This window comes from Spea bombifrons, chromosome 8, assembly GCF_027358695.1.
Source record: "Spea bombifrons isolate aSpeBom1 chromosome 8, aSpeBom1.2.pri, whole genome shotgun sequence".
Classification (NCBI taxonomy): domain Eukaryota; kingdom Metazoa; phylum Chordata; class Amphibia; order Anura; family Pelobatidae; genus Spea; species Spea bombifrons.
In genome coordinates, this window is record NC_071094.1 from 42,937,778 (window position 1) to 42,952,305 (window position 14,528).

Here is a 14,528-nt window from a genome sequence, read left to right on the forward strand (position 1 = left end):
AGCGCTGGAGGTTATTACTGTATACAGTGCAAGGGGTTGTATTAGTGTATACAGTGTTGGGGGTTATTACTGTACACAATGCAGCAGGTTATTACCGCCTCACCAACTACATTATGCATTACCCAGGGCCAGCCCTTGCAGGAAAATAATGCACAATAAAATGACCATGCCTTTCCTGCAATCTCCTGCTTTAATAAATAAACCCCAATAAGTCTTTAAATGAACTTTTTTTAGGCAAATGCATAGAGAGTCATCTGAACCCCCTTTATGCATCGTCTCCCATTCCCCAGCTATTGCGCTGCCGGTTGGCAGACGGGGCTGCATGGGGGCATCAGACTGGCCCCTTACGCATCACAGAAGGTGCAGTTCTTTTACGTAGTCACCTTTTATACTTGTTTTGCCGCGGTTTCTCTTTCTGTATATTTGCAGAAACTATTTTTTTTTCTCCAGCAGCTTTTGGGTTAAACATCGCGATTTTCATGCCAGGAAAGTGAAAAATTAGAAATAGAAATGTTAAAAATGGCGAGGTTTGATAATATTTGCACAGCAGCTGCTGATTGGAGTAAAGCGTCTCTTATGTCATAGGTCAGTTCGGCCATAGAGCGCTGATTGCTGGCATATGGCGTAATCATCTTGTATAAATACAATGTATCGAGATATGTCGGGGAACTAACAAGCAGGAGATAAGAAGCTTGAGTAAACTTTAGCTAACTTTATCTGCTTTAGATTATATTTGCTCTTTATGGTCTAACCCCAGCCAGCAGCCACTTGTGGACATACGGTGGCCCAACAGGAATATCTGAGGTCTGAAATTTTTTTCAAAGGTTGAACGAGATGCTTCTTGTATTGGGTTTGGAAGCAGCCACACAACGGCTTTATGGGATATATGAAAGCTATAGAGACGGTCTTCCATGTTCTAAAACGTTTCATATACCTCCTCGAGTGTCCCTGTGTAGGAGGGACAGTCCCATTTTAGGACCCAAATCCACCCTTCTCTTCCTCCTACCCTGATGTCCCCCTTTTCTAGGAACTCAGTGGGGTTTCTACTCACCAACTTCATTATGAGTTATAATGGTCCATTCCCAGTGAGCTTTTGCTGTAGCATCAAAAAGACACAAAGTGTCAAAAAGTTTTTTAAAAAAAGTGTCCGCTTTGGGTATGATATTTAGAATGCTGGGAGGAATGATTTTGGAAATGCTGCTGTGAGGTCATCATGATGTCAGCTGGGCCAACAGGAAGTTGGATCTTGGTTGTCCCTGAAAAGACATCTCTAGAGCTTGAATAAAAGAAAAAAATGTTTTCATCAAAAACAAGAAAACTGGATTTAGTTGTATTAGCCAGGGAAATGGGTCTTTAGTCGAAATTTAATACTTTTTATTGGACCAACACAGAAGATGATGTAGAGACATTGAAGTTCTCTTCTTCTGATGCAGTTCCTGCTGTTCCATTTGGAGAAGAGATCCATGAGATCCCTTTTCCTTTGTTGGCCAAAAAAAATTATCAGCTTTGACTCCAAACTCCATCTTCTCGTGGACCAAAACCTCTATTTCCATTTTTTATTATCATAAGAAAGCGATAGGAAGGTCAAGTGAGGTCAAAGGACACCTGCTCCAGATATCCAAATGAATTAAATTGTTTGTTTCCCTGTCAAACAGGAGTGGGAAATTATAAGAGTTTTACAATGAATTCCCTGGAAAAACATATCATTTCTAATAACATCTGGTATTGTGAAGTTTGTGAAGTTCTTTCAGGCTCTGAGAAAAACAACCCGGAGAGATAACCAGGATCGGCTCTAAGATTTAAGGAGCCCTGAGAGAAGAGAGGTAATGTTTTGAAACACATGATAGATTTCATTATATGCAATGTATAGATTATTCTTTTTGTACTAAACAACTAAACAAAATCATGTATATGATGTCATAGACCGTGAACAGATGTCAAACTTCCTGGGCAAAACATTCTAAATGAAGCCCTGCAATACCTAAAATGCCCACAGGGGGCAGTCAGTCATTATAGCTGTTTATAGCAATTAAAACATCATCATTATGCATATTTTATGGCTTTTATATATATTTATGTATTTATTTTAATTATTTTTATTATTTTATTTTCCCGTTACAACCCTGACTCTTTACACGTACTTTATGGTTAAAATGAAAAAAAGTAAAAAATGATTTTATTTTCCAGTTGCAACCTGACTGTGAATATCAAGAAAGTTAGCATCATCGATCACAGCTCCCGAGTAAAAATATTAAACTGGCTTTTCCCCCCAAAATAAAATCGTCAGTGCTGAAAACAAAAAACATGGTCAATACTGCATATTTTTATTCAGTGCGTAAGACTAATTACAGATTTACCCATAAAAAACATTTAGACTTAAAAAACCAAGAAAAAACACACAAAAAAACATTTTCCTGATTTTGTACTTTTAGCCACAAATGTAGAACACTCAGGCAAGGGGGGGGGGTATACTGAACAAGTCCCTCTGGCCACAAAGTAATAGCAAAAGGAGCAATAACTCTAATAGTCTCTGGTTAAGAAGCGGAGGTTTGTAGTATTGGGTCTCTGTCGAGGAACGGTTTCCAAAAATGGCCAACTATTTGCTACAGATAACAAAAAAATCTCACAGACGCAAAAAAAACGGTCAACATTCATTCGTGCCACCAGTGTGGGCCATTTTTTTTTTTTTTAAATGGCGTCCTCCTGAGGCAACACCGTGCATAATGGTTTTGGGAATGGCTTCAGTGCATCAATACGGAGGCATATAAGATGGCGGAAAAAAGGCGCAAAAGGCTTTAACAGTGCAAAGAAAAAAAGGTGCGAGGTTTCAAAGGAGATCCATTGTGTTAAAATAAGAAGAGGCTTGGGAGGTAGGAGAGCTGAGGTGAGCCACAGAACCCTCCAAAATGTAGACCTCTTCAGAAAAGAAGAGACATCTACACCTCTGAGAGGTTTACTTAAAATGTTCAAAATGGTGGATGGCTTAGGTGACAAAATGGCTGACTTTCGTCAGGTGTTAGCGGCAAGACTTACTCCAACACCTTTTGTTCAAAGATGAAAAAAAAAAGTGCATGGGTCAACATAGGATGTACCCAGCAGGCCTGGGCCCGCCATTGTTAAATAAATTGGGGACTCTGCTTCATAAAAAAAAAACCTATATATAAATATGTTTACAGGTGCCATACGGTTTATGCCATGACAAGCGGCGGCACAGGCCACAGCCTTCATACCCGACAGTCAACGCTCTCTTACAGCAGATGGGTCATGCAATATCAACTACTTAAAATGGCCAGTCTTCTGTAATCCCATCATACAAATAATTTTACCAAGCCCATCCTGAGAGACAAAGGATCGTATACGTTGGGACACGGCTCTGCGTACGTCCATTAGTGTTCAAAATGGCAGACACGAGCACAGGCGCAAATAACAAGCGCTGACTTAACGGATACCATCTTGAATCAAAATTTACCACGAGCGACCCCATTTTGATTCAAAATGGCAGCCGGTTAAAGGCAAAAATCATTTAGTGTTCACAATTTCTCCCTCTTGGCATAGAAGCATTTGCATAACTAACTACACTTTTGCCCGAGGTGGGAGACGACTTAAGGGACACCCATTGTTGTTCAAAATGGCCACCATCAGCAGGCTTTGGCATGGCTGACTCGTTCAAAACAAGAAGAAAAAAAAAGACCGTTCAGTGACAATCCAGTCCAGTCCAGAAAAGCTGTCTCTCTCTGGCCAGGTGACTCCTTCCCTTCGTCGCCATGTTGGAAGGACCTTCAGCTGGCCCCGTTGGGTGGATGCAGCAAACTCTGGTAAAGGTCTGAGTGCAGGAAGCGAGGGTAGGAGTCGCGCTCCATAAGGCCGTGGATCCTGCGCTGAGCCTCGTCGAAGGTTGCGCGGGTTGGGAAGAGGAGATTATGTTCTGTCTGCTTTTTCGTGCCGGCATCTAGGTTTACCTACCAGGGAGGAAGGCTGTATGATCAGTGCGGAGTACGTACAAGAGCCGCCATTTTGGCGCTAAGTCAGACGCGACCATGGACCATAGCTTGCGTTCTATCGGAAATATTGAGGAGTAAGGGAATAATTTACCCCCCGTAAATTTTACTCAATGTCTCGATGGTAGCTCACCATTCATTAACAAAGGCTACCAGAACCATCTTTCACCAAAAGGAAAAGATAATCTAAACGGGGAGGAAAAATCATGTAAATCCCATATATGGCCCATTTTAATCTGTTAAAAAGTGTTCTTATTGCCTACAAACATAAGGGCACTCTTTTTGTTGTACCTTGTAAACTGTTCTTGAAGTTCTGACGTTTCTTTAGTATATAGCGTCAGTAAAATAGTACCTCTTTGGGGGATTGAGACACGATGTAGTGCTGATAGATCTTGCGTGCGCGGCTCTGTAGGATAAAGTGGGGGTGAGTATCCCTATAATCTTCGCAGGCGAGCCAGAAATCCAGATTCTCCTCGCTGAACTCCGACTGCAGGAACACGCGAAACAGAGCGCGCCCGTCTGTAGGGTGGGAGGCAGAGAGCGTCAGGGCAGATAGGAATGGGCAGAAAGTCAGGTGTGGGGGGGTTTTAGTGAAGGCGAGGCAAGACGAGACAGAAGGAGAACTAGGCTTTACGTGGCGGCCAGAAAGGGCCAAACTGCTGGGGGGCAGAGGTGGACAAACCACTCAAACAAAGATAACCGTGAGAAGGCTTGTGGTATTCATGGCTTTTGGGTATTTAAGGAAATATTTGCTCTAGAACTTGTTTCTGCACATTCCTGAATGTTCACCAAGATACATAAACTGCGACTGCAGAAAAGCCCATTGGTCCATCTGGTCGGCCCTTTTGTGAATCACTTTAATTTATCAGTTCTTTACGATAACTTTATACACATCCAAAGCTTTCTTCAATTTGCTTACTTCCACTGGAAGTCCATTCTAGGTATCTATTACCTTTTCTCTACAGTAGACTTTGCTTGCATTAACATTCGGTTCTCTACCCTCTGACTTTATATCATGTCCCCAAGTCCTGGCACTCCTTTTATTTGTTATTTAAAAAAAAGCTTCCTTCTGGGACATTCTTTACTGTTGCCTGCAAACACTCATTCTTGTACCTCTCTCCAGCCTTCTGGCAAACAAACTGCCTTCTGCTACAGCCAAGCGTCTACGGTCCTTAGCATTGCCCATTTATTTGTGCTTCTTCAAAAGAGCTTGGACGGAACATCTGGAAACCCCTGTCTGCCTTGAAATTTCTGCCTAGGAGAGACCTCCCTGAAAAGGTGTAACTACCTTGTGGGTTGTTGCTGTTCTCAGTGTTGCCAATGCGTATGACTTTTGACATTAAACTGCCCTCGGCAACTTCACCTTGTTAGTGGGTGAAGAGCTGTCTTCTGTTCATTCACTTTGCATTTTGTTAAATAATAAAACGGTTACCGTGTCTATTTTTGAAAGTATTCTTACTTGTTTCCCCACACTTGCCTAAAACTTTTGCACAGCACTGTATATGAAAGTTTCTATTGTGTCTCCTTTCTCCCGTCTCATGTTGAGTCTTTCATGGCCCGTTTGGCTGGTAAGGCCATGTACCCTTTTAGCACATGGAGGATTGTATAATAATTCTGACCCGACATTAGTCATCAGACTCCTTAGCGATTTAGGGGATGAAAATGGCAGAGGACAGAGGTTATTTTACTCACATGGGTGAGAAAGTAGGTTGTCGAGAGACTGCCTCCAGCTTTGGATTTCTTCTGAACTTGGTCTACGAGAGAAGGAAAAAAGAGTCAGAAGTGAAACAGTTTGGAAGAGGAACAAAAAGGTACAAAAGTCCCAAAATAGACAACAGGATGACGTTATTACCGCCCAAAGTGAGATGAATGTAGCGGCCAGAGGCGGAAAAGAGACAGGTGACTTTTCTTGTGCTTCTGTCTGAAAGAAACATAATGTGATTAGGATGAGGGTGCAACAAAGTAACAGAAACAAAAGAAGGCATAGAATCAAAATGTAGCCAGATTCTTAGATGTAATGTAAGGAAGTTTTACTTTGCTGAGAGGGTGGTGGATAGGGGGAACAACTTCCCAGTAGAAGTGGTAGAGGTCAGAACATGCATGGGGTAGGCGCATGGCTATCCTGAATCTAAAACAAGACATAGGACTGATTAAGGCTTGTGTCTTTACCCCAGGAATAATGGGCAGACTGGATTATCGGCCCTCAAATTCTATGCTTCTAATAGAAAAACAGGAGAAGTTTACCAGGGATGGATCCGCAGAGGGGGTATCAGGGTCAGTAGATAGGGCAGGTGGGGTAGACTTAACGCGATACTCACTCTTTCTTTTTTGATCTGTGTCCTCTGTCAGCTTCACACACCGAGCCAATGTCTGTCTCCACACTAGAGGCCAAGGACTGCAAAACAGAAGATTATACATCCATCTTCTCAGAAGTTGGACTCATTCTTCTCCCCCCCCCCAACAACCCCAAGCAGATGGCAAGGCTATGCGACGTTCTTATCAGGGTCGGGATACGCAAACACCTATTTACCTAGATTTATATCCCCTATTCCAGAAAAAACTTTACCCTTATGATGCAATCCGACTGCATTCCTTTCAGAGCTAGAACCACCAATGACTCCAAGAGGATTGTGCTGCGCATCACCGTCGGCTGAAGACACTCAGATAGCCCATGTGCCATTGTAAGGTCACAGTGGACAACCAGGTCTCTAGTCTTATTCCTCTGGGGTAGCACTCCCTGAAAAGGATATGCAAGCCCTTCCCCAACTCCAGAAAGCCAACGGGAGAGCTGGATCCCCCAGCCGGCTGAGTCAAACGGCTAGGACAAGTAGAAAGAAAGTCTCCAGAACATAGTGAAGGGGTAAGTGTACCCAACCACCACCATACTACAAGACTGGAGCATGCCCAGGTTAGACCTCCTTGGAGGATCAGGAGCACCTTCGGCTACACGTTGCTTTGACCTTAAGGCCAGAGAGATCGTTGGGTCCTTCAAAAGCCTGGCAGGCTAATGAGAGATGCAAACATTCCAAAGAACTTTGAGAGGTCAAGGCAGAGACGCACAAGGTTCCGTGGGCTCCCTCATTAAGACGTGGCTATTATTTATAAACGTGACAAACCGGGGACCCTTAGAATACTACTTAATATATTATAGACACCACGTGTAGTTTTATTAATCTTAAATGTGCCAGTCTGTTTGTTTTTTTATCCCCAATAACCGGTTTGGTAGGGAAGGAGTTAAGAGTCATAGGGGCTGTGAGAAAGCAGCTGCGTTTTGAGGACCAACAACAGGAAACGGCGAGTCTGACCCTAAACAACCGCCGGTTACTGCCCCAGGCCCCCTGCCCGCTAATTCTTATCCAATCCCTCCGTTTTACGTCCCCCGTCTATTTCAGCGTAAACTCCCCATTATCTTATAAACGATGTCACCGTAATAAGAAAAGAAAAAAAATAATAACAAACAGGGCAAAATCTGCCCCAATTTCTACCTCATACCCTAAATCTTATTTATTAGAAAGAGGAGTATATTGGAGAGTTTCTCACAATTTGATGAATTTTCAGGCTTTTAGTATCAGGGCTTTTTCGGTCCCCGACACCTTTCTAGGCAGCTGCCTAACTACCCCTATCTTCACTCCATGCCCCAGGGTAACACTCTCACCCCTATGCCGTTTTAAGCTCTATGTTCTTACGGCTTCTCCTCCCTATCACTCTTCAGTGTCTCTTTTTCTTCCTCTTTTCATCTCCCCTTCTGTTTTCTTTCATCGCTCTCCACCTCCCACTTCGTAGCATTAAGTAATCTCAGGATTGCTGTTAAACTGGAAGCTGCCCCTCCTCTCCTGCCCCGGAGCAGGGATCCATTAGAGGTTATTGCACCTGTTTACCCGGCTCTCGTGTACAGACAGGTGGGCACGTGCCAACGGATGCTGGCGCACACACATTATCCGTGTGCTGACTACATACATAACACGCCAAACAGCCGGAGATGCATCAGCATTCGCGTCACTGCATGAATTGCCCTGCAGTGGGCGGCACAGACTCATAGACCCCCTGCCGGTGCTGCCACGCGGAGGATGACATTAAACTGACGCTGCCAGTGTCATACTGCGACGGGGGTCCGGGATCCTGTCTGTGTCATACTGTGACGGGGGGTCCGGGATCCTGTCTGTGTCATACTGTGATGGGGGTCCAGGATCCTGTCTGTGTCACACTGCAACAGGGGGGTCCAGGATCCTGTCTGTGTCATACTGCGATGGGGGTCCAGAATCCAGTCTGTGTCATACTGAGACGGGGGTCCGGGATCCTGTCTGTGTCATACTGCGACGGGGGGTCCGGGATCCAGTCTGTGTCATACTGCGACGGGGGGTCCGGGATCCTGTCTGCTTCATACTGAGACAGGGGGTCCGGGATCCAGTCTGTGTCATACTGCGACGGGGGGTCCGGGATCCAGTCTGTGTCATACTGCGGCGGGGGGGGTCCGAGATCCTGTCTGTGTCATACTGTGTCCCCGCCACCCTAAAGCACCCACCGGTTCCTGCTGTGCTAAGAGGTAAGGGCAGACTCATATGGCCAGGCTACTAAAGCGAAGAAAGGTTCTAAATGTGGAGCAGTCGCCATGGAAACCATTGGAAATTTCCTGCTTATCGCTTTATATTTACGGTTTCCTTTTACAAACGTGGCCTCTACTTTCTTCCCTAAGTTATATATGTGGGAGGGGCAGACTCACAGCTCCTTATGTATTTGTCACCCTGTAGTGGGAGGGACAGACTCTTAGCTCCTCCTGTCTGTGTCGCCCTGCAGGGGGAGGGACAGACCGAGGGTCTCTCATCTTTCTCTTCTATTTACCTTAAAGGATCCCACAAAGAAGGAGAGGAGGTTCTGCTTCGCCGTCGCCACCCTGGCCGCCCTTCTCTTCTTCCTCAGGGTCTTCGGCGAGGGCAGGCTCCATCCGCTGCTAGACATTTCCTTTGCCCCCAGGGGCACTTCCCCTCCCCCCGTATCCAAATGGGACTCACTTCGTGTCCTCCACACAGATCTGGGGACCCCTAGGGCTCCTCCGTCCCCACCTTCCTCCTCCTCGCTGTCACATGCCAAGTTCCCGGCGCTGAGCGAGCGCTCCACCCGCACTTCGGGCACGGGGAAGGCGGACGTGGGGCTCGCGGAGGACACGGGGCAGGTAGTGGGGGCCGCTCTTCTGATCGCCAGCCGCTTCCAGTGCTGGGGGTTATCCGGAGACAGACACATGTCGCTGCCAGACTTGCGCAGAGGGTTAAACACGTGGAGCATCTGTGAAAGAGACAGAGGGACGAGTAAGACTGCCCTGCTCCTTTAATGACACAAAAACACCTAAGGGCTTACTCCCAGGACTCCAACTCCCAGCACTCCAACGCCCAGCACCTCAAATGCCCAGCACCTCAAACTCCCAGCACCTCAAACTCCCAGCACCTCAAACGCTCAGCACCTCAAAAGCCCACCACTCCAACTCCCACCACTCCAACTCCCAGCACCCAAACCCCCAGCACTCCCAGCCAGCAGTTTTGGAATAGAATCCAGAAGTAGCTGACATGCTAAAGCGTGTCAATCCCTGGACAAAGTCTGCCTTGTGCCTGAAAACCAGAGCCAATCAATGTTCCCCCAGCGCAGGATATTTACTTTTATTGCCCCCTCTGTATTTACGCTTCAGGGTAACAGAGGGGGGATTGTTTCCCGCTCCTCACGCCATCTTAAAGGGCCGGCGCCGGCCAAAGGCTTTTACCGCATTTACACCATTAGATTTTAATTTGCGATATTCTATTATTAGAATACTCTGCCCCGCCACGCAATGACATCATACCGAACATAGATTTGTCGTGTATGAACTCATACCTCCCAAGTATCCTTCTTCGGGGGAGACAGTCCCAAATCCCTGTTGTCCCCTTTTTCCTAACTGATGTTTTATTTTCTAGGCTCTCGGAATGTTTGCTGGGTATGAGGGGATCGCAGGGTTCTACGGCCCTAAAAGCCCCGATAATGTGGATAGAAACAGCTTTATTCATTAAACTTTAAAATAAACATAGAATCTGCCGGCAGATCGGCCCCGCTAAGGCCCCCGTCTAGTCGCCCGTTTTTCCTCCTGTAAAGACTCAGACCTTAATCAGTCGTTGGTCTCATCTTAGATTCAGGAGCCGTATGTCTATCCCGCGCATGTTTAAATTCCGTCACTGTGTTAGCCTCTACCACCTCTGCGGGGAGGCTGTACCGCGTATCTACCACACTCTCAGTAAAGACCCTCTAGTGTGAGATTATGGTCTCTTGTTGTAACGTCTCTCCTGTAATTTATTTAAATGTCTCTCTGTTCCCCCCCCCCATTCTCTCCTCTGTGCCGGAAATAATGATTTTATAAGATATTATATTCATAAAATGTGCCCCATAGCCCCCAAAACAAGAGCCCCCCCCGTCTCGCCATCTGAAACATTGGGGGGTATCTAAGCAGATAATCCGCACAATATATTACCCCGAGGGATGGATACATGCACTCCAAACGCTCTGCCTCCTTTCTACATTGCGGGGTAGATTTATTAGGACCTATATAAAAGGGGTACAACTCCCACAACCCTCAGCCGCCAAATGACCTTGTTTTCCGTATCCTTTAGCATCCTTAGAACTCTCGGAAGCATATCCCCGGGTTACGCCGTCTCCCGGATTCCATGCGCGACTTGCTTTGTTTCCAGAGATTTACGAGGGCGCTTCCAATCACGCAGGGCGGGTTTTGCCCCCGAGGGCAGATCTCGGAGCCGGGAGCAGGACACGGCAGGGAGCGCGCGCTCGTATAATTGCCCCGTTATTCCAATACACAGCGGAGTGTTTTCAGGGTAAATAACACAGGGCAGGTAAAGGGAGAGCTGAGAAATAATAGGTACTCAGCAGGGAGGTGACGCAGGAGAACCGACGCGTGACGGCTCATCCCCGTTATTATGATTCATTGTGCTGCAGGGTGACCCGGGGGGAGGTGGTATCCGCTTACCTCGCACTAGCTATCTAAGCTTTTCTAGTTTTGGGGGTATTTATAGTATTTGGGGGTCTTTTATTCATTGGTCTCCGAGCGTTACGTCTGAACGTCAGTCTGCAGACCCCCCGCTCGGGCGCCAAGGGTATCCGCAGCTCCGCACCGAATCCAAGGTCATGCCTCGCTCTGCGTACGACGGAGGGGCTCTGCAGCACTCTGCTGGTGAGTCGCACTGCTGCAGGGGGCTGCGCGCGCCAACCGAGGGTCTCAAAGTGACCCCAAAAGTTCCACTCGGCTCGGAGCAAAGATTCGGAGCTTCTGTATCAGGATCCTGGGTATTAGCTGACCCGTGAGTAACGTACATACCGGTGTATATATCTATGTGTGTATATATATATATCACCTGTATGTGCAGGCACACGTATGTCGCTGTACACGCGGAGGAGAAGGTGCGTGTTCGTGGAGATGTCCCGCTGTGTATACAGACGTTCCCCGCTAAGTGATAATTAAGGCGCTTACAGCAAACAGAGCGCAGGAATAGCGGTGAGCGCGGCCCGTGAGACAGCTCTGTGTGCGGGTGGCCTGCGCGATACAGACGTGGCGGTGATTGGGAGGGCAGGATGGAGGGGGGGCAGATAGAGTGGGGTGCCTGGGGTCAGATCAGGGAGGGCAGGAAGGAGGTGGGGCAGATAGAGTGGGGTATCGGGTCAGATTAGGGGGGGCAGATAGAGTGGGGTTCAGGGTGAAATCCAGAACTTTAAGACGTCAACAAAGTAGCTAAACATGGATCGTCTTATCCAACTTCATCTAATTTCCCTCAAAAGACGCCCTTAACCCATTCAGTGCCAGGGCAGTCAAGTGGCAATGAGACGAGCGACGGGGCAAACCCAAACACCTCTACCAGGTTTGCCTGACAACCACTACCCCTTCTAACAAGAAGAACAAGCAGCAGGAATGGAGCACAGGGAGAGCGGCGAGGAGTTTGGTGTTTGTTATAAAGAGACGCTGTGAGAGGGCTGTACGGGGGGGCAGTGACAGGGCTTGGAGTGCGTTTAGACGGTACAGTGCTGAGTATACCCAACCAACATGTATGCTTCCAGACACAATAAGAAAGAACGGCCACTACGGGAATAGCAGAGAGACAGACAGGGGTGCTGGGGCAGTACAGGAATAGGGGGTGCAGGAAGAGCTGGGGGTGACACTGGAATAGCAGTGCTGGGGGGTGACACTGGAATAGCAGGGCTGAGGGGTGACACTGGAATAGCAGGGCTGAGGGGTGACACTGGAATAGCAGTGCTGGGGGGTGACACTGGAATAGCAGGGCTGAGGGGTGACACTGGAATAGCAGGGCTGAGGGGTGACACTGGAATAGCAGGGCTGAAGGGTGACACTGGAATAGCAGGGCTGGGGGGTGACACTGGAATAGCAGTGCTGGGGGGTGACACTGGAATAGCAAGGCTGAGGGATGACACTGGAATAGCAAGGCTGAGGGATGACACTGGAATAGCAGGGCTGAGGGGTGACACTGGAATAGTAGTGCTGAGGGGTGACACTGGAATATCAGGGCTGAGGGGTGACACTGGAATAGCAGTGCTGAGGGGTGACACTGGAATAGCAGGGCTGGGGGGTGACACTGGAATAGCAGGGCTGAGGGGTGACACTGGAATAGCAGGGCTGGGGGGTGACACTGGAATAGCAGGGCTGAGGGGTGACACTGGAATAGCAGGGCTGGGGGGTGACACTGGAATAGCAGAGCTGGGGGTGACACTGGAATAGCAGTGCTGGGGGGTGACACTGGAATAGCAGAGCTGGGGGTGACACTGGAATAGCAGTGCTGGGGGGTGACACTGGAATAGCAGGGCTGGGGGGTGACACTGGAATAGCAGAGCTGGGGGTGACACTGGAATAGCAGGGCTGGGGGGGGCACTGGAATAGTGGAGGGGAGTGCAGGTTGTGAAGCCAGTGATGAGTCTCAGCTGCTGCTGCAATTTGTTGTGAAACCATATGAGGTCTTTGAGAGCAGACTGACCCCTAAGACCACCTTGAAACCTCTAGGACTATAGGATATAATGTATACTAATCTATGCGCCCCGATCAGCACATTAATGCAGACAGCTGGACTCCGTTTACCTTTCAGGCAGACAAGGTGTTAACCCCTGCAGCAGGAGTCAGGGGCAGCTCTGTGGCCGGTAGCCGGGCTCTGAGCTGCCCTTATGGCCCCGACCCCCACCCCCGGGCTCGGGAAAGGGCTGTACTCACCTTGTTGTGTAGAGTGTCAGCTCTTGTGGTCCCCCTGCAGTGTCTGGGAGTTTCCCTCTGCTATGTCACTGCAGTGTCTGTGTGTGTGTCTCCTGTCTCTCCTCCCCAATCCGTGACGCGCATCCAGCTCTCCTCCCCTCCTCTGCTATCATACCCTCTCTCTCCTCGCTTCTATTTTACCGATCACCTCCACCCCGCTTCTATATTATTCCCCCCCAGCCGCCCCCTACCCATCTCAGTATCCCCTTCCTTCTCCCTACCCCTGCTGCCCTTTAACCCCAGACTTTTTAATACCCCAAGCCACCCCTCCCCATTCTCCCCCTGATGAATAGATATCTCTCTCCCCCCTCTGTACCTAAATCCAGCCCCTACCACTCCCATCACACTCATCCAAACCCTTTCCATGCCAGGTTTGGCCAGACCCTCAGCTGTTCTAACACCCGTTTCCTGGCTGCCTGGGGCTGCTGGGAGTTGTGTTGCATTATCTGCTCCATTCCTCATTGTATCCACCCCTCTCCCATTACCCCTCCTCTTTGGGCTAATTAACCCTTAGTCTCCTATCCCCAGCCCCTCCTCACCTCTTTCCAGTTGGCTCACCTCCCCTGGAGGCCTTTGTGTCTCCAGTGGTATTTTCAATCAGTCTCTTCCTCCTCTAAACTGCACTTCCCTCCCCTATCACTCCTCCTCTTACTCCCTACTATCTCCTCATGCTCTCCTCCAAGCCCCAGCACTCTGTTCCCTCCTCATGCCTTTACTCTCCATATTTTCATCCCAAAGCATTTTTCTCTCCTCCCTATCTGTTAACCCATTGCATGTTTCCGGTACCATCATTTCATTCACCTCATCACACTAACCCACACTCCCCATTTATTCATTCACTTCTTATCATTCTCTCCTCCCTATCACTTTACATTCCCTTCTTACCATTCTCTCCTCCTTATCACTTTATATTCCCTTCTATCCATTCTCTCCTCCTTATCACTTTACATTCCCTTCTTACCATTCTCTCCTCCTTATCACTTTACATTCCCTTCTATCCATTCTCTCCTCCTTATCACGTTACATTCCCTTCTATCCATTCTCTCCTCCTTATCCCTTTACATTCCCTCCCATCTTTTCTTCACTGTCAGCCCTTTCCGTCCCATTATTCTTCCCCATTCCCAAACCTTCCTTGGTACCCTCTCTTCATCTTATCCCCTTTCCTGCCCCAGCCCCTCAAACCACCTTTCACTCTCCTCCCTCCAAATACTCCCCTCTCTCCCCCACCTGCTCCCCCCTCTGTAACCTGGATT

At 48.0% G+C, this 14,528-nt stretch overlaps 1 protein-coding gene across 2 annotated transcripts; it reads right to left on the reverse strand.

Moving 5' to 3' along the window:
* Positions 1-2,304: 2,304 nt before the first annotated feature.
* On the reverse strand, positions 2,305-13,371 carry LOC128502611 (regulator of G-protein signaling 3-like). Of its 2 annotated transcripts, none has more exons than XM_053472456.1 (7): positions 13,237-13,371; positions 8,838-9,278; positions 6,317-6,393; positions 5,851-5,919; positions 5,691-5,752; positions 4,351-4,517; positions 2,305-3,959 (listed from the first exon to the last, which is right to left on the reverse strand). In XM_053472456.1, exons 2-7 carry the CDS (start codon positions 9,276-9,278, stop codon positions 3,780-3,782), a joined length of 996 nt encoding a protein of 331 aa, XP_053328431.1. In that variant the 5' UTR covers positions 13,237-13,371; the 3' UTR covers positions 2,305-3,779. The 2 variants fall into 2 exon arrangements, with proteins under 2 accessions (XP_053328431.1, XP_053328432.1); XM_053472457.1 differs by having other exon boundaries at positions 3,825-3,959; positions 5,851-5,915.
* Positions 13,372-14,528: the final 1,157 nt, after the last annotated feature.